The 19,024-nt window shown below is 50.5% G+C and overlaps 1 protein-coding gene across 1 annotated transcript; it reads left to right on the forward strand.

Annotated features, from left to right (window-relative positions):
- Positions 1-461: 461 nt before the first annotated feature.
- LOC142048787 (ubiquitin carboxyl-terminal hydrolase 42-like) lies at positions 462-4,747 on the forward strand. The gene is made up of 9 exons (XM_075075980.1): positions 462-486; positions 1,095-1,295; positions 1,752-1,862; positions 2,406-2,476; positions 2,927-3,009; positions 3,782-3,893; positions 4,281-4,421; positions 4,535-4,635; positions 4,738-4,747. The coding sequence occupies exons 1-9, from the start codon at positions 462-464 to the stop codon at positions 4,745-4,747; spliced, it is 855 nt and encodes a 284-aa protein (XP_074932081.1).
- The last annotated feature ends 14,277 nt before the right edge of the window (positions 4,748-19,024 follow it).

The raw sequence follows: 19,024 nt of genomic DNA on the forward strand, positions 1-19,024 counted from the left end.
AAGCCCACCCTGACTGATGCAGTAGGAAGGGTGACAGAAAAGGAGCGCGGCAACTGCAGCTGTTGAAGCAGGAGCAGCAGCCTAAAGCCAGTCGCTCCTGCAGACGGGGGAAGTGTGGGCTAGAGAGCCAGAGCGGGCTCTGCTGCTAACAGTGGCAACAGGCCGGCAGCAGGTCCTCTTCAGAGGCGGTGCCATGCACTGGAGTCTTTCAAATGGGCCTTTGAAATTGCTGTGAGCTGTGGCCCTGTGGCAGCGATGGTGAGGGCGTCAGCCTGCAGCTCCGCGGCTGTTACAGGTACCACTGAAACAGGTGTGATGGCAGATGCTGTTCTGTGGGTTTTGTTTGAGGAGATTTTTAAAACTCATTTTGTTGACCTACAATTCTTCCTTTGCAATCAGGTGACGGGACTCCTGACATCCTCTGTCATCCAGCGCTATCCCCTCTGTTCCTGAGAGGAGCGATGGCCACAACGGGGAACGACTCCTGTGAGTAACGGCTTCACCGGCAGGCTTGGGCTTTGCGAATCCCCAAAGGCAGCGGGCGCGGCTGGTGCCCCTTCCCTGAATGCTGACGTGCTGACCACCTGGAGTAGCGAATCCTGGGGCGTTCCCTGGTAGCAGCCAGACTCAGCCAGGTGTTTTCGGTTCGACAGCAGAAAACACGTTTTGTCACTCCTCTGCCACTCTGCACAAGCCTTTGAAAGATGTCATTGCTCGTAGAAAGGTCTGGCATCAGTAGGGGTACCTTCTGTGCTAGGTCCTTGCTTGGTTTTGTCAAGGTACACTCAGGAAAAGGGAAGGCTTGGCCTGCTAATCCAATTGAGGACTCTAGAGGGAAAGGAAGGTAGCCCGAGGCACAGAAATCAGGCTGTGGGTTTGCTGGACTTTGGCCAAAGCAACCTGGGGAACAGCCTATTTTCAAAACTGTTTCTTGACCAGCAAATTTCAAGGGCAGTGTTAGGATTCCCCCGATGTTTCTGTGTTGGAGGTTAGGGCTGGTTGTCCTGGGTGCTCCTGTACAGAACTCGACTGCTAAAATAGGCTTTTGAGCAGCAGTTTCTTCTCATCTCTTTTCAAATGTCATTTCCCTGCAGTCATTGCCGAGGGAGTGGCTCCTCCACAAAGGATCCTGTTTCCCACAGAGAAGATTTGCATGGCCTGGCAGCAACAACAGAGAGTTGGAGCGGGGCTCTACAACCTGGGCAACACGTGCTTCCTCAACTCCGTCCTGCAGTGCCTGACGTACACACCCCCTCTGGCCAACTACCTGCTCTCTCGGGAGCACAGCCAGTCGTGTGAGTCCTTTGAGGAACATCTCCTTGTCAATCTGTTGGGCTCTTCCCAAGGATTCCCAGAATCTGGAATTTGATTAAGGAGTACAGCAGCCCTTCTCTCTCAGCCCGCCAAGTTGGTGTTCTTTGAACACTCAAGCCTAGAAGCCGCTTATCGTACCTTGGTGTTCATCTTCAGAAAGGCAGCTCTTTCTAGCCCTGGGTCTCGGTCCTTATTCCTGCAAGTTCAACCCTCCTTGCTTACTGCACAGAAATCTTGGGTCAGTTAAGCTGCCCTCTGAAGGAAGTTTTCTACGCACTAAAGTGTCCTGGGCTTGTTGGGACCTTGGCACCTTGGGAGAGGAGGAGTGGAGACTGTCCTTGTAACTTCAAGATGTCCATTAGGTTTCCCACTGCTACTGGTATTTTGCTAACCTGCGAAGCTTGCTTCCTTCCCTCCCTCTCTCCCTCCCTCTTCAGGTCGTCAGCAAGGCTTCTGCATGATGTGCACAATGGAAGAGCACGTTAACATCGTCCTGCGTTCCTCAGCCAGAGCCATCCAGCCTAGGGCTGTCGTCAGTGTTCTGACACGTAAGTCGCTTCAGGTGCTTTGGCATGTTCCCTTCTGTTCTGGTACGAGACAACTACGAGCTGCTTCTTTCGTAGGCATAGGAGAACATTTCCAGCTTGGCGTGCAGGAGGACGCCCACGAGTTCTTACGCTACGCTGTCGATGCCATGCAGAGGGCTTGTCTGAGCGGAAGCAGCGAGTAGGCAAATTACCTCTCCAATGTTCCGAAGCCCGTGGGACTCCTTCGTGTACTCCCGTCAAGGAAAACCTGTGCCGAGGGTTTTCAGGCCGAGTAAAACTCCTGGAGGAGATAACTCTCTGCCTTACCATTTATTTCCAGCTTGGACATCTCTTCTCAAACCACTACCGTTGTCCATCAAATCTTTGGGGGCTTTCTGAGATCCAGAGGTACTTTTCCACAACTGTCGCTCTCCTGGAATTGTCTGTGCCCTTCTGCCTGCCTGTGAGAAACGGCTGTTCATGTGATTGGTGTAGTAGGTAGGAAGAGCATAAACCGGCACCGTTGATTTCCCCTGTCGCTGAGCGTTTTGATTTGCCTTCTAGTCACGTGCTTGAGCTGCCAAGCAGTCTCCGATTCCTACGAGCCCTTCCTGGATGTTCCTTTGGATATCCAGGTGAGATGTTTGGATATTGGGGTGCAAAATATTTCAAGACCCCTGCAGGGGGCCCAGGTTATCTCCAGTAAAGTCCGTTGACTTGAACCCGTGCGCCGTTACCACGCAAGAGCTTGTTGTTGGGTGGGAAGGGACCTGGACTTCCGTGCGCCGCAGGTGGAAGCTCTGTCAATGGTCTCCCTGTGCCGTGTGCTGGGTTTCAGCTGGGCAAAGAGTACGGATGGTTCCTACAGCCAAGGCGACACTGTCCTACCGCCCTGCTCTGGGCTCCCTCAATACGTGTCTGACTGCTTTTGTTATTTCTGTTCTTTTGACCACGCGTACCGCAGGCAACTCTGGTGCCCCCCAGGGGTAGCTGTTTGTTGGGATAGCGCTGGTACCCCACGGGGAGCTATTTCTTGGGGCGCTGCGTTTCCAGCAGCTTAGCGCTCTCCTTTCTTTCTCGTCCAGGAACCCTCCTCTGTCGCTGAAGCTCTGGAAGGCTTTGTCAGGCCTGAGCAGCTGGATGGTGAAAATGGCTACAGATGTAGCAAGTAAGATGATGCCTAATGACAGCTTCCCGGTAGATCCTGGCTTATGGGATTGCGTGTCTGGGAGCACTAGTTATGGTTTGACTTATTTGGGAAACCCACTCGTGACACAGCTTGGGGTTTGTGGGTTTTTTGTTGTTTTTTTTTTTCATTTCTTCCCCGTACAACTAATCCTCCTGAATCGTCCGGAATTTGGAAAATAATACATTTGTTTCTAAGGCAGGTGTTTTTTTCCCCTTCTGCCTGAATGTTTGGAAAGCTTTGATGAGCATTTTATTCCTGGCATTGTCTGCCCTGGAGGTGGTCGGCCTTCCTAGCTCTGAAGCCACCCGCTGAACTAGCCCTATGTCCAGAGGGGAAAAGACTCGTCCCCTGTGTGGTGGTGAGCCGAAGCCGGGAGGAGCTCTGGAGGGGGATTTGACAATGGCAGCTTCCTCAAGAAAGCAGTCAACAGTTTCATTTGAAAGGCTTTTTGGATGCTTGCGTCTCTGTGGGGGAGACCTCAGTCCTTGGGGCAGCAGCCGCCCCCGCTGGCTCTCTGAGCAGTGTCGTGGCTAGTTCTTGTCTTGTGAAGAGTCGCCTGCTGCTCTCCAGAGTGAGGCACCCTTGAACGAAGCTAGTAGCTTCAGTGAGAGCCTACGGGCTGAAGGGCTCTGCGATGCAAACACGGGCATCCGACAGCTGGGCAAAGCAAGCCGTAACTCCAGCCTACCTGGAGGAGGGTGGAGCAGGGAGAAGATAGGTTGCAACAGTCGGGTCTGTGCTTGTTTTCAAGGTGTGAAGAGCTGGTCGCTGCGTCCAAGAGGCTTACGATACACTGTTCCTCCAACATCCTGACAGTGTGCTTGAAGAGATTTGATCCTTTCTCTGGCAGCAAGATTAGCAAGGTATGTCTATGAGCGCGCTGGGACTTTGTCTGCTTGGAAGGAGACCTTTCCCAAAGCAGAATCCGTTTTTGGAAGTTGTTAGCATCTGCACAAAACGGCTATCGAGTGCAGCCATGTAAGAACAATCAATGCAATAGCTATGCCTGGCTCTTTCCCTTGTGGTAAGAGGAAAGTTCGGGTGTGAAGCTAAGTTCCTACTGTGCTCATCAAGAGCTGGTTTGGCCGAGCAGAGATTTCTGCCACTTCAGTGATGAAATGGCAACACCTGCTTTTGCTGAAGCAAGAGCTATTTCTTGACCTCTAGCCTGTGTTTGGTGAGCAGGTTTTCTCAGGCTGTTTCCTAAAGGCTCTCAGGATAATTTCTGAGTCTTCTTGGTCTCTCTTCAGGATGTGGAGTATCCGGAATATTTGGACCTTGGCGCATACACATCTGAAGCGCCTGGAAAACCGCTGCTCTATTCCTTGTACGCTGTCCTGGTGCATGAAGGTTCCAGCTGTCAGGCAGGACACTATTACTGCTTCGTAAAGGTAAAAGTCAACTTTGCATTGGTGTATTGTGTGTCCTTCAGCGGTGCCCTGCCTGTGTTTTTCTTTTCAAAACCCTGCCGTTCGTCTAAAGATAGCGTTGCCTTTCGTTGCAGGGCAGCAATGGACAGTGGTACAAGATGAACGATGCCTCTGTGCGCCTGTGTGACATCAAGACGGTTCTGCGCCAGCGCGCGTATTTGCTCTTCTATGCCAGGTAATATAACAAGTGTGAAAGGGTGTTTGGAATACAGTCCCCCTCCTGTTACTGACCTTGTTGTTGCTGTTTTCCCTCAGTGGGTTTTGCTTTCCGTCCCAGGAGAGCATGAGTTCTGTCTGTTGTGCAGTTTGCCAGGTCCTTCCTTCACTCTTCCCGCTTGGCACTGCAACAAGCTGCTGTGCTTGTGTAAATCGCCAGCTGCCTGCTCTCTGAGGCTGGCTAGCTGCGACAAGGGGCAAAATGGAGGTCCGAGAGGGCATAAAGATGAGTTACTGCTCTGAAAGGGGCAGACGTGGCTGCAAGACCCTAGCCTGATTTCCAGCTCCTAGTGCTGGTTCAGGCTCCTGTGTGTCATATCAAGTGCTGCTGGAAAATGATAGGATGAGACCGAAGCCGTGAAGAGGCTGCAAGAACAACCCGAGACTAAGATGACTGTTGTTTCTTGCCAGGCAAATGAAAAACCAACACACAGCAAGAGGAAACACCCCTGTGAAGAGGAGGATGAAATTGCACTCCAAAGAAAGCAGCAAAAGACAGAAGCGAGCATTCCAGTGATGCAAAATTGGAAAAGAAATGCAAGGAAGTGAAGAAGGAAGAGATACCCAAAGAGAGCTCTGGAGGGGAGGACTAAAACGTAAGCAACGTTTGCAGCATCACCAGGAAATGTTGCCTCACTCTTTGCCAGGCGTTTCAGGTGTGTGGCTTATGGAGAGATGCATTGAGTACTTGTGCCTGAGCTTGCCATCGCAACCTGCGACCGACCAGCAAAGGCTGCAGGCAAACGTTCTCAGAAGAATGCTGACCATCAAACCTGACATTTAGATTGAAGCAATAAAATTTTCCTCATAACCAAACCCAGTCCGAAGCGGTGTTGCCTGATTTCTGTAGAGAGTTTGACCACGCAAGAAATAACAGAGGGGTTCAGGGCTTTTTTAATTATTTTTTCAACTCAAGACTTCCTTTGCAGAGGTGAAGCTTCAGCCAGAGCTGTGGCTCACTTGATACTCATTTCTGCTCTCTTTAGCAAGGTGACGGCATGCGGAATGTTAGGTTTCATTTTGACATGACTTTTTCTAGTAAATCTCCCTCCCCCTTCTCTTTGAAAGAAGAGAGGCTGTGCTAACTGTTCCTGTATTTCTTTCAGTCTTACAGAGGTGAGTCAGGGGCTCCTCAGGTGATAAGAGCCAAGGGAGACGCCAGTGAACTACCTCAAAGGAGCAAAGGGCTGTTCCTCTAAGAAGGTGGCATGGCCACCAGCCCAGCTGAAGTGCCTCTATGCCAATGCACGCAGCATGGGCAACAGACAGGAGGAGTTGGAAGCCACCGTGCTGCTAGAAAGCAACGATCCAGTTGCCATTACGGAACTTGACGGGACAAATCCCCTGACTGGAGTGCGGCTACCGATGGCTCCAGGCTGTTCAGAAGGAACCTCTGCGTCAAGGAATGGCTAGATTGTGAAGATCTGTCTCTGAAGAATAGCCACAAGCAGGTCGAAAGCCTATGGAGAAGAATTAGAGACTGAAGCAACAAAGGCCGCCCGGTCGAGGGGAGCCTATTGACCAAGGCTTCTTCCTCCAGCTACTGGAGGCATCACGCTCGCAGGCTCTGTCAGCCTGCTGGGGGACTTCAGCTACCCTGACACCTGCTGGAAAAGCAGCATGGTGAGCTGCAGGCACTCCAGGAGACTCATGGAGTGCATGGAGGTTAGTGGTGCAAGACGGGACCTGATGGTCACCAAGTGAGCTAATCGGTGACAGCAAGATTGGAGGCAGCCTGATCAAGTGCAGCCTCCTCTTCACTACGTGCCTGCAGAGGATGGGAGTAGCTTTGAACTATTGCCATGAGTCCTGTCCCTGGACCCCAGGGAGAAGAGACCAGCCCCTCCCTCTCCACAACCCCTCTGCAGGAAGCTGCAGAGAGCAATGAGGTCACCCCCTCAGCCCCCTTCTCTTCAAATGAGACAAAGCCAGAGTCCTCAGCCGCCCCTCTCAGGACATGCCTTCCAGCCCTGCCACCGGCTTTGCCACCCTCCTCTGGACACATTAAAGTACTTTCGCATCCTTCTCAAATGACGGGGCTCAATTTAAGGGATTGCATTGCCACACTGTCCCCCCCCAGTACGGGAACGCAATTAGTAGAGCTATAGCTAATTGTTTCAGGCTGTGCTCTGTCAGCATTCATTTGCCTTGTGCGGCCCTTTGCACAGAGGAAAGCAAGCATGGTCTTCGGATGCACTGGCTACTAGTTCATTTTCAAGCATTTTCTTTTCTCTGTTTGTGTTGTTTCCAGAATACACAGATGATCATTCCCCGACTCCAAAGAACTACTCGGTAACTGTTAGAAGAATCCCTGCTGGAGGAGTTAAAGCTACCAGCAGAGCATCTGTTATGTGAGTAGCCATAAAGCATTACATTCTTTGTTAGGGTCTTCTGTGTGTACACCTTTTTGATGGGTATTAGCTTACAGAGACATTCCGATTGTAGCTTTCTTGTTAAAGCTGCTGTTAGTTTTTGTTGTCCTGGAGTAGATTTTAATGGGTCTGTCCCCAGGAAGACTGACATATTTAGGCCTGCTGGGACATGGGGTTCGAACTCCAACAATGGTAACTATTAAGATGATTCTCTTGAGTTTGTTCTTGGGATTGATTTTTCTGAGAGCCAAGTTGTAGATCCAGTTTCCTGAGCGAGGACTGAGCGAGGCGGCCACCAAGGCCACCTGCGTGGGCAGGGGTGGGAGAGGGAGGCCAAGGCCCTGCGCGGGGCAGCTGGGGCTCGGGCAGCCGCAGGGCTGCTCCTTGGTGCCAGTGCAGCGGCGGGGACTGGGGCCAGGCTGCCCAAAGAGGGACTGCGGGGGCTGTGGCTCACCGATGAACCTCACGGCTGCCTCGCGCAAGGGGGCCTGAGCATCCTTCAGGTATGGCAGGCTCTGCTGCAGGTATTCTTCAACCCTGCTGCTGTCCTGCACCAGCTGGAGAGAGCAGAAGGGCACGGGGCTGGCAGGGACCCTCCCCGGTGGGCTGGAGCACTCCCTTCAGCCAGTGATCCCCTTCGCCCCCACGCTGTTCCCATCTCCCAGCCAGAGCCCTGTGGGGCTGAGGACCAGAGAGAGCCACAGGCAGAGGGTGGTCCGGGGGTCCAGAGACCCCTTTGTCCGTCTGCCAGGGCCCACGTGGGCTGGGGACTCCAGCCCTGGGGCTTGCAGCTTGTCGTCACCAAACACTCTCCAATCCTCCATGTCTGCTCTGTCTGAGTAAGGTGCTTGAGTTGTTTCCACTTGAGGAGCTCTGCAGTGGTGATGAGGCCTCTTCCAGAGAGCAGCAGAAGCTGTGAGATGTCACCATGGCCTGGGAAAGGAGACCTGGCGTTCCCCTCCTCCTGGCTTTGTTCCTGGGGTGGTCCTGGCATTTGGCAGATGGGAAAAGCCCAGTCCCAAACATGTGGGGGTCTCCTCCCTGCATCACTGCTTAACTTTGAAATCTCTGCCTTGGCTACGCTCTGGGTTTGGTCACTCATGTGAATGAACAGCAGAATGAACAGGCGCATTCACACTGTCTTCTTCATCTGTCTCTTGTTGTTCTGCACCATGGTCTCTGACGAGGCTTATAGAGAGCTCTCAGCTGACTGGACTCCTGGTAGGAAGAAGCACAGTGGGACTTCAGCAACAGTGCTCTCTGCTCATGGTGAGCAAAAGCATTAGCATGGCTGGTCTGAGGGGAGATGCTCTGGGGTCAGATTCTGCACACTGGAGTGGGAAGCGTCCCGGCTGCGTGCTGTCTCTGCATGGCACTGGGGTGGGGGCCATGCACTCAAGAGTGGACAGTCCCTTCCCCCCAGGCTGAGGAACAGCCCCTGTGAAGCCCCGTCTTTGCACATGCCAGACCTGAAGGATATTCTGCAGCTCCTCGCTGACTCTGTCGGCAGCAAAGCTGAGCACCACTCTCTCTTGCTTGTCCATGGCTTCCAGGGTCTGCAAGGAGGACAAAGAGCTGTGGCAGTGTCTCCTGCTGTCCCTCTCACCCCCAGGTATTTGATCTGAACTCCCGGAGCCAAGGGAGGCCTCCCATGCTGCGTTGTGGTTCCCCGGGAGAGACGCAGGGGCAGACAGTGTGCTGCGGGCAGAGCAGCCTGCACCACCGGATGGGACCAGGCCCGCGGGAAGTGCACGAAGGGACGAAGGGATGAGGGTGGGAAAGCAAAGCTGAGACCCTTCATTGCCTTAGACCTCTGGTCATCTCACAGCACAGGGTGGCCCGGGGGCAGCGCAGAGGGACCAGGGGCTCTTGTTGTTCACCCAGCGCTTACCTCAATGTAGAGAAAAGCGTCCCAGACGCTGCTCATTTTCTCTATTGGAGGAAGCAAGAATCACACAGAATCCCAGGTTGGAAGGGACCTCAGGGATCATCTAGTCCAACCTTTCTAGGAAGAGCAGAGTCTAAACAAGATGGCCCAGCACCCTGTCCAGATGACTCTTGAAGGTGTCCAACATGGCCAAGGCAACCCCTTCCCTGGGGAGATTATTCCAATGGTGACTGTCCTCACTGTGAAAAATTTCCCTCTGGTGTCCAGTCGGAATCTCCCCAAGAGCAACTTGTGTCCGTTCCCCTTGTCCTCTCCATGGGACTCCAAGTAAAAAGGGAGTCTCCATCTTCTATGTAGCTACCCCTTAAGTACTGGTACGTGGTGATGAGGTCCCCTCTGAGCCTCCTTTTCTCAAGGCTGAACAAACCCAGCTCTCCCAGCCTAGCCTCGTATGGCAGGCTTCCCAGTCCTCTGATCATCCTGGTGGCCCTTCTCTGGACCCCTTCCAGCCTCTCCACATCCTGTTTGTAGAGCGGGGACCAGAACTGGACACAGGACTCCAGGTGTGGCCTGACAAGCGCTGAGTAGAGCGGGATGATGACTTCTTTATCTCTGCAGGTGATGCCCTTTTGATGCAACCCAGCACCCTGTTGGCCTTCTTGGCCACAGCAGCCACTGTTCGCTCATGTTGAGCTTCCCGTCCACCAGGACCCCCAGGTCCCTTTCCACAGAGCTGCTCTCCAGCCAGGTGGATTCCAGTCTGTGCTGCACCCCCGGGTTATGTTTTCCCAGGTGCAAGACCTTACACTTCTCCTTGTTCAACTTCATAAGGTGCTTGCTGGCCCGCTCCTCCAGCCTATCCAGATCTCCCTGCAGAGCAGCTCTCCCTACTGGAGTGTCTACTTCCCCACTCAACTTGGTGTCATCAGCAAACTTCATCAGGCTACAGTTGATGCCGGTACCCAGATCACTTATAAAGATGCTGAATAACATTGGGGCCGGTATCGATCCCTGGGGGACTCCACTTGTGACAGGTTGCCAGTCTGAGAAAGAGCTATTTACCACCAACCTTTAGGCGCGGCCCGTCTGCCAATTCCCCACCCGCTGCACAGACCACTTGTCTAGGCCATAACGCATCAATTTCTCCAGGAGGAGGCTGTGGGGGACCGTATCAAAGGCCTTGGAGAAGTCCAGGTAGGCAGCACCCACCGCCCGCCCCATGTCAACCAGGCAAGTCATTTTGTCATAGAAGGCCACCAGGTTAGTCAAGCACGATCTGTCTTTAGTGAAGCCATGTTGGCTTTTTCCAATCACGTGCTGCAATTGACTTGTGACGGCCCCCAGGAGGATTCGTTCCATAACTTTCCCAGGGACTGAAGTAAGGCTAATGGGCCTAGAGTTACCCGGATCCTCCCTCGAGCCCTTCTTGTAGATAGGGGTAACATTTGCCTTCCTCTGGGACATCCCCCGTTCTCCATGACTTCTCAGAGATTATGGAGAGCGGCCTTGCAATGACGTCAGCCAGCTCTCTCAACACCCTCGGGTGGATGTCGTCAGGGCCAATTGATTTGTGGGGGTCAAGCTCCTGTAGTAGTTCATATACTAACTCTTCCTTCACCGACGGTGGGTCGGCGTTTGGTTCAATTGGCAATTTTGTTCCCAGAGCCTGGGACCCTACAGTGCTGGTAAAGACCGAGGTGAAGAAGGTGTTGAGGACCTCTGCCTTTTCTGCATCATTGGTGATTGATTCTCCTTTTCCGTTTAACAGTGGGCCTATGTTTTCCTTCTTTTTCTGCTTGTGGGTGACACGTCTGAAGAACCCTTTCTTGTTATTTTTCATGTCTACAGCCAGTTTCAATTCAAATTGGGCTTTGGCTTTTCTGACTGCGTCTCTGCACTCTCTGGCTATGCCCTTGTAGTTCTCGGTGGACGATCCTCCACTTCTCCATCTCTGGTGTGCTTCCCTTTTGGATTTGAGTAGACCCAGGAGGTCATGGTTGAGCCATGGGGGCCTCTTGCTCCGCTTACTTCCCTCTCCTTTGTAGGGGATAAACTGGTTTTGTGCTTCCAATAGAGAGTTCTTGAAGAATTCCCAGCTCTCACTAGCTCCTTTGTATTCCACGGAAGCCTCCCATCGAATCCCTCCCAACTGAGCCCTGAGTTCACCGAAGTTTGCTCTTCTAAAATCCAGAACCCTTGTCTTAGAGGTGACCTTCAGCATGCTCAGCAGGATCCCGAACTCCACAGTATTGTGGTCGCTGCAGCCAAGGCTCTCACTAACCGAGATATTACAAAGCAGGCTTTCTCGGTTTGTGAATAGCAAGTCCAGCAGCGCCTCCTTCCTGCTTGGCACGTCTATCATTTATTTATAGTCGAGCAGTAATTTGTTTTACGACCGTGCTGTTGTCATCAATCTTTAAACAGCAGTTAGACTCATTCGATTTCATACAGACTCCGCCGCCTTCGACTCTGTGCTGGTTTTGGCTGAGAAGGGGTTAATTCTCCTCACCGTGAGGGGCGGCTGCCTTTCCGGCTTCCCGCGCTCTGGGAGGGGCGGTGCCACGGCGGGGACGGCAGACCCCGACTGGCCAATGGCATGTTCATTCCATACCACGTGACACCATGACCAGTATATTAAGGAGGGGGGGGCCGACGCAGTCGGCGGCTCAGGGTGCGGCGCGGTGCCGGGAGGTGAGCGCGGTGTGTTTCGGCGGTGATCACCCCCCCATCCCGCGCCTCCCTCCTTCCCCATCCCGCGCCTGCCCCCCCCATTCCCCCCCCATCCCGCGCCTGCCCCCCCCATTCCCCCCCCATCCCGCGCCTGCCCCCCCCATTCCCCCCCCCACCCCGCGCCTGCCTCTTGCCCCGGGGTCTTGCGCCTCTCATTGTTCTCCTTTCCGTTACGTTTCGGTCGTTGTTTCTTTTAACTTTATTTATTAAACTGTTCTTATCCCAACTCAGGAGCGTTACCACCGCTGCACTGGCACCAAGGAGCAGCCCTGCGGCTGCCTGAGCCCCAGCTGCCCCGCGCAGGGCCTTGGCCTCCCTCTCCCACCCCTGCCCACGCAGGTGGCCTTGGTGGCCGCCTCGCTCAGTCCAACCCCGCTGAGCTGCTGCTCTTCCCCGGGCTCAGCCCTGATGAGGGGGAGGAGGGCGTGCGGCCCAGCCGGCAGGGCGGGGGGCTGCGCTGCTGGGAGCGTGCTGGGGAGCAGGGGGGACTGACAGAGCTCTGTGCCTAGGGCTTGCCGCGCGGCCCCTGAGGGACCAAAGCAAGGAGAAGCTGGCCGAGATGTGCAGCGGTGAGTAGGAGCAGTGCTGTGTTGGCCGGGGCTGGAGGGGCAGGGGACAGAGCCCGAACCCTAAAATTAGAGGGTTTAGGACCTCAAAATGAGGCTTTGATTGTGAAAGCCAGGTTTGGACCGTAAAAGTGAAGGTTTGGGACCTAAAAATGAAGCACTGAGTGTTAAGAGTGGGGCTTGGACCCTGAAGGAGAAGGTTTGGGTCCTTTAAATGAGGCATTAATTCCTAATAGAGGGGTTTGGAACGTATAACTGAGGCTTTGAGAGTTAAAAGAGGAGTTTCGACCCTGAAAGTGAAGGTTTGCAATACAAAAATAGAGGCTTTGAAACTTAAAAAAGAAATTTTGAACACAAAAAATGAGGGTTTGGGAGCTAAAAATAATGCTTTGAGCCTTAAATATGGATTTAGACCCTTAAAGTGTGGGTTTGCGACATAGAAATGAGGCTTTGGCAGTAAAAAAGACTGGTTTGGACCCTAAGAGTGAGGGTTTGGGACCTCTGAATGAGGCTTTGTGCCTTACAAGAGGGGTTTGGACACTGAAAGTGAGGTTTTGGGTTTTCAGAATGAGGCTTTGAGCCTTAAACGACAGGTTTGGACTCCAAAACTGAAGGTATAGAGCAAAAAACTGATGGTTTGAGCATTAAAAGACCTGAATTGATGCTAAAAGTGAGGGTTTGAGACGTAAAACTGAGGCTTTGAGACATAAGCGAGGGGTATGGACGCTGAAAGTGCAGCTTTGGCTGTTCAAAATGAGGCTTTGAGCTTTAAAACAGGGGTTTGGACCCTACCAGTGAGGTTTGCGGTCCTAACTGTAAGGCTTTGATGTTAAAAGTGAGGTTTGGGGTGCTTTAAAATGAGTCTATGGGACCTAAAACTGAGGGTTTGTCTTGAAAAGTGGGGTTTGGACCCTGGAAGTGAGGGTTTGGATCTCTACAACTGAGGCTTTGAGCCTAAAAAAGACAGGTTTAGAGCCTGAAAGTCAGGGTTTGGGATATAAAAAGGAGGCTTTGATTGTAGAAGACAGGTTTGAAGCCTACGAGTGTCACTTAGGGACAGAAAACTGTTGCTTTGAGTGTTAAAAGAGGGCCTTGTTCCATAAATGTGAGGGTTTGGGGCCCCAAAACTGAGGCTTTGAGCCTAAAAAGGCAGGTTTAGAGCCTGAAAGTCAGGGTTTGGGACCTCAAAATGAGGCTTTAATCCCTAATAGAGGGGTTTGGAACTTATAACTGAGGCTTTGAGAGTTAAAAGAGGGGCTTGGACCCTGAAAGGGAGGGTTCGGGACCTCAAAATGAGGCACTGAGTGTTAAAAGAGGGGTTTCGACCCTGAAAGTGAGGTTTGTGTCCTAACGATAAAGCTTTGAGCATTAAAAGAGGGGATTGGAGAATAAAAGGGAGTCTTTGGAACTTAGAAATGAGGGTTTATCCCTGAAAAGGAGGGGCTTGGACCCTAAAAGTGAGGGTTTGGGGCGAAAAATGAGGCACTGAGCATTAAAAGAGGGGTTTGGACCCTGAAAGTGAGGGTTTGCGACATAGAAATGAGGCTTTGGCAGTAAAAAAGACTGGTTTGGACCCTAAGAGTGAGGGTTTGGGACCTCTGAATGAGGCTTTGTGCCTTACAAGAGGGGTTTGGACACTGAAAGTGAGGGTTTGGGTTTTCAGAATGAGGCTTTGAGCCTTAAACGACAGGTTTGGGCTCCAAAACTGAAGGTATAGAGCAAAAAAATGATGGTTTGAGCATTAAAAGACCTGAATTGATGCTAAAAGTGAGGGTTTGAGACGTAAAACTTAGGCTTTGAGACTTAAGCGAGGGGTATGGACGCTGAAAGTGCAGCTTTGGCTGTTCAAAATGAGGCTTTGAGCTTTAAAAGAGGGGTTTGGACCCTGGAAGTGAGGTTTGCGTCCTACCTATAAAGCTTTGAGGGTTAAAAGAGGGGTTTGGACAATCGAAGGGAGGCTTTGGAACTGAAAAATGCGGCTTTGTGCGTAACAAGGAGGGTTTTGGACCCTGAAAGTGAAGGTTTGGGACTTTTAAATGAGGGTTTGCGTCTTTACCAGTGGGGTTTGGACCCTGAAAGTGAAGGTTTGTGACCTCAAAATGAGGCACTGAGTGTTAAAAGAGGGGTTTTGAACATGGAAGTGATGGTTTGCTATACAAAAATAGAGGCTTTGAACCTTAAAAAAGAGATTTGGAAGTCAAAAAATGAGGGTTTGGAAGCTGAAAATAATGCTTTGAGCCTTAAAAGATGGATTTAGACCCGAAACGTGAGGCTTTGCGACACACAAATGAGGCTTTGTGCCTTACAGGAGGGGTTTGGACACTGGGAGTGAGGGTTTGGGACCTCAAAATGAGGCACTGAGCATTAAAAGAGGGGTTTTGAACATGGAAGTGAGGCTTTGAGAGTTAAAAAAGGGGTTTGGACCCTGAAAGTGAGGCTTTGGGTGTTCAAAATGAGGCTTTGAGCTTTAAAGGAGGGTTTTGGACCCTGGAGGTGAGGTTTGTGGTCCTAACTGTAAGGCTTTGATGTTAAAAGTGAGGTTTGGGGTGCTTTAAAATGAGTCTTTGGGACCTAAAACTGAGGGTTTGTCTTGAAAAGTGGGGTTTGGACCCTGGAAGTGAAGGTTTGGATCTCTACAACTGAGGCTTTGAGCCTAAAAAAGACAGGTTTAGAGCCTGAAAGTCAGGGTTTGGGATATAAAAAGGAGGCTTTGATTGTAGAAGACAGGTTTGAAGCCTACGAGTGTCACTTAGGGACAGAAAACTGATGCTTTGAGTGTTAAGAGGGCCTTGTTCCATAAATGTGAGGGTTTGGGGCCCCAAAACTGAGGCTTTGAGCCTAAAAAGGCAGGTTTAGAGCCTGAAAGTCAGGGTTTGGGACCTCAAAATGAGGCTTTAATCCCTAATAGAGGGGTTTGGAACTTATAACTGAGGCTTTGAGAGTTAAAAGAGGGGTTTGGACCCTGAAAGTGAGGTTTTGGCTGTTCAAAATGAGGCTTTGAGCTTTAAAACAGGGATTTGGACCCTGGAAGTGAGGTTTGCGTCCTAACTGTAAGGCTTTGAGCATTAAAAGAGGGGTTTTGAAGAATAAAAGGGAGTCTTTGGAACTGAAAAATGAGGGTTTATCCCTGAAAAGGAGGGGCTTGGACCCTAAAAGTGAGGGTTTGGGGCGAAAAATGAGGCTTTGATGGCAAAAGCCATGTTTGGACCCTGAAAGTGAGGGTTCGGGACCTCAAAATGAGGCACTGAGCGTTAAAAGACTGGTTTGGACCCTGAAAGTGAGGGTTTGCGACATAGAAATGAGGCTTTGGCAGTAAAAAAGACTGGTTTGGACCCTAAGAGTGAGGGTTTGGGACCTCTGAATGAGGCTTTGTGCCTTACAAGAGGGGTTTGGACACTGAAAGTGAGGGTTTGGGTTTTCAGAATGAGGCTTTGAGCCTTAAACGACAGGTTTGGACTCCAAAACTGAAGGTATAGAGCAAAAAACTGATGGTTTGAGCATTAAAAGACCTGAATTGATGCTAAAAGTGAGGGTTTGAGGCGTAAAACTTGGGCTTTGAGACTTAAGCGAGGGGTATGGACGCTGAAAGTGCAGCTTTGGCTGTTCAAAATGAGGCTTTGAGCTTTAAAAGAGGGGTTTGGACCCTGGAAGTGAGGTTTGCGTCCTACCTATAAAGCTTTGAGGGTTAAAAGAGGGGTTTGGACAATGGAAGGGAGGCTTTGGAACTGAAAAATGAGGCTTTGTGCCTAACAAGGAGGGTTTTGGACCCTGAAAGTGAAGGTTTGGGACTTTTAAATGAGGGTTTGCGTCTTTACCAGTGGGGTTTGGACCCTGAAAGTGAAGGTTTGTGACCTCAAAATGAGGCACTGAGTGTTAAAAGAGGGGTTTTGACCCTGGAAGTGATGGTTTGCTATACAAAAATAGAGGCTTTGAACCTTAAAAAAGAGATTTGGAAGTCAAAAAATGAGGGTTTGGAAGCTGAAAATAATGCTTTGAGCCTTAAAAGATGGATTTAGACCCGAAACGTGAGGCTTTGCGACACACAAATGAGGCTTTGTGCCTTACAGGAGGGGTTTGGACACTGGAAGTGAGGGTTTGGGACCTCAAAATGAGGCACTGAGCGTTAAAAGAGGGGTTTTGACCATGGAAGTGAGGGTTTGAGTGTTAGAAGAGTGCTTTGGGTCCTAAAAGTGAGGGTTTGGCTGTTCAAAATGAGGCTTTGAGCTTTAAAACAGGGGTTTTGGACCCTGGAGGTGAGGTTTGCGGTCCTAACTGTAAGGCTTTGATGTTAAAAGTGAGGTTTGGGGTGCTTTAAAATGAGTCTTTGGGACCTAAAACTGAGGGTTTGTCTTGAAAAGTGGGGTTTGGACCCTGGAAGTGAAGGTTTGGATCTCTACAACTGAGGCTTTGAGCCTAAAAAAGACAGGTTTAGAGCCTGAAAGTCAGGGTTTGGGATATAAAAAGGAGGCTTTGATTGTAGAAGACAGGTTTGAAGCCTACGAGTGTCACTTAGGGACAGAAAACTGATGCTTTGAGTGTTAAGAGGGCCTTGTTCCATAAATGTGAGGGTTTGGGGCCCCAAAACTGAGGCTTTGAGCCTAAAAAGGCAGGTTTAGAGCCTGAAAGTCAGGGTTTGGGACCTCAAAATGAGGCTTTAATCCCTAATAGAGGGGTTTGGAACTTATAACTGAGGCTTTGAGAGTTAAAAGAGGGGCTTGGACCCTGAAAGGGAGGGTTCGGGACCTCAAAATGAGGCACTGAGTGTTAAAAGAGGGGTTTCGACCCTGAAAGTGAGGTTTGTGTCCTAACGATAAAGCTTTGAGGGTTAAAAGAGGGGATTGGAGAATAAAAGGGAGTCTTTGGAACTTAGAAATGAGGGTTTATCCCTGAAAAGGAGGGGCTTGGACCCTAAAAGTGAGGGTTTGGGGCGAAAAATGAGGCACTGAGCATTAAAAGAGGGGTTTGGACCCTGAAAGTGAGGGTTTGCGACATAGAAATGAGGCTTTGGCAGTAAAAAAGACTGGTTTGGACCCTAAGAGTGAGGGTTTGGGACCTCTGAATGAGGCTTTGTGCCTTACAAGAGGGGTTTGGACACTGAAAGTGAGGGTTTGGGTTTTCAAAATGAGGCTTTGAGCCTTAAACGACAGGTTTGGGCTCCAAAACTGAAGGTATAGAGCAAAAAAATGATGGTTTGAGCATTAAAAGACCTGAATTGATGCTAAAAGTGAGGGTTTGAGACGTAAAACTTAGGCTTTGAGACTTAAGCGAGGGGTATGGACGCTGAAAGTGCAGCTTTGGCTGTTCAAAATGAGGCTTTGAGCTTTAAAAGAGGGGTTTGGACCCTGGAAGTGAGGTTTGCGTCCTACCTATAAAGCTTTGAGGGTTAAAAGAGGGGTTTGGACAATGGAAGGGAGGCTTTGGAACTGAAAAATGAGGCTTTGTGCCTAACAAGGAGGGTTTTGGACCCTGAAAGTGAAGGTTTGGGACCTCAAAATGAGGGTTTGCGTCTTTACCAGTGGGGTTTGGACCCTGAAAGTGAAGGTTTGTGACCTCAAAATGAGGCACTGAGTGTTAAAAGAGGGGTTTTGACCCTGGAAGTGATGGTTTGCTATACAAAAATAGAGGCTTTGAACCTTAAAAAAGAGATTTGGAAGTCAAAAAATGAGGGTTTGGAAGCTGAAAATAATGCTTTGAGCCTTAAAAGATGGATTTAGACCCGAAACGTGAGGCTTTGCGACACACAAATGAGGCTTTGTGCCTTACAGGAGGGGTTTGGACACTGGGAGTGAGGGTTTGGGACCTCAAAATGAGGCACTGAGCATTAAAAGAGGGGTTTTGAACATGGAAGTGAGGCTTTGAGAGTTAAAAAAGGGGTTTGGACCCTGAAAGTGAGGCTTTGGGTGTTCAAAATGAGGCTTTGAGCTTTAAAGGAGGGTTTTGGACCCTGGAGGTGAGGTTTGCGGTCCTAACTGTAAGGCTTTGATGTTAAAAGTGAGGTTTGGGGTGCTTTAAAATGAGTCTTTGGGACCTAAAACTGAGGGTTTGTCTTGAAAAGTGGGGTTTGGACCCTGGAAGTGAAGGTTTGGATCTCTACAACTGAGGCTTTGAGCCTAAAAAAGACAGGTTTAGAGCCTGAAAGTCAGGGTTTGGGATATAAAAAGGAGGCTTTGATTGTAGAAGACAGGTTTGAAGCCTACGAGTGTCACTTAGGGACAGAAAACTGATGCTTTGAGTGTTAAGAGGGCCTTGTTCCATAAATGTGAGGGTTTGGGGCCCCAAAACTGAGGCTTTGAGCCTAAAAAGGCAGGTTTAGAGCCTGAAAGTCAGGGTTTGGGACCTCAAAATGAGGCTTTAATCCCTAATAGAGGGGTTTGGAACTTATAACTGAGGCTTTGAGAGTTAAAAGAGGGGCTTGGACCCTGAAAGGGAGGGTTCGGGACCTCAAAATGAGGCACTGAGTGTTAAAAGAGGGGTTTCGACCCTGAAAGTGAGGTTTGTGTCCTAACGATAAAGCTTTGAGGGTTAAAAGAGGGGATTGGAGAATAAAAGGGAGTCTTTGGAACTTAGAAATGAGGGTTTATCCCTGAAAAGGAGGGGCTTGGACCCTAAAAGTGAGGGTTTGGGGCGAAAAATGAGGCACTGAGCATTAAAAGAGGGGTTTGGACCCTGAAAGTGAGGGTTTGCGACATAGAAATGAGGCTTTGGCAGTAAAAAAGACTGGTTTGGACCCTAAGAGTGAGGGTTTGGGACCTCTGAATGAGGCTTTGTGCCTTACAAGAGGGGTTTGGACAC

This window comes from Phalacrocorax aristotelis, chromosome 27, assembly GCF_949628215.1.
Source record: "Phalacrocorax aristotelis chromosome 27, bGulAri2.1, whole genome shotgun sequence".
In the NCBI taxonomy this organism is placed as follows: Eukaryota; Metazoa; Chordata; class Aves; order Suliformes; family Phalacrocoracidae; genus Phalacrocorax; species Phalacrocorax aristotelis.

Bases quoted from the DNA above. Each gene is read 5' to 3' on its own strand.
- LOC142048787 (XM_075075980.1), top strand. From the start codon at position 462: ATGGCCACAACGGGGAACGACTCCT. The intron at 1,296-1,751 runs GTGAGTCCTTTG...CTCCCTCTTCAG, and splicing joins TCGGGAGCACAGCCAGTCGT to GTCGTCAGCAAGGCTTCTGC. The intron at 1,863-2,405 runs GTAAGTCGCTTC...TTTGCCTTCTAG, and splicing joins TGTCGTCAGTGTTCTGACAC to TCACGTGCTTGAGCTGCCAA.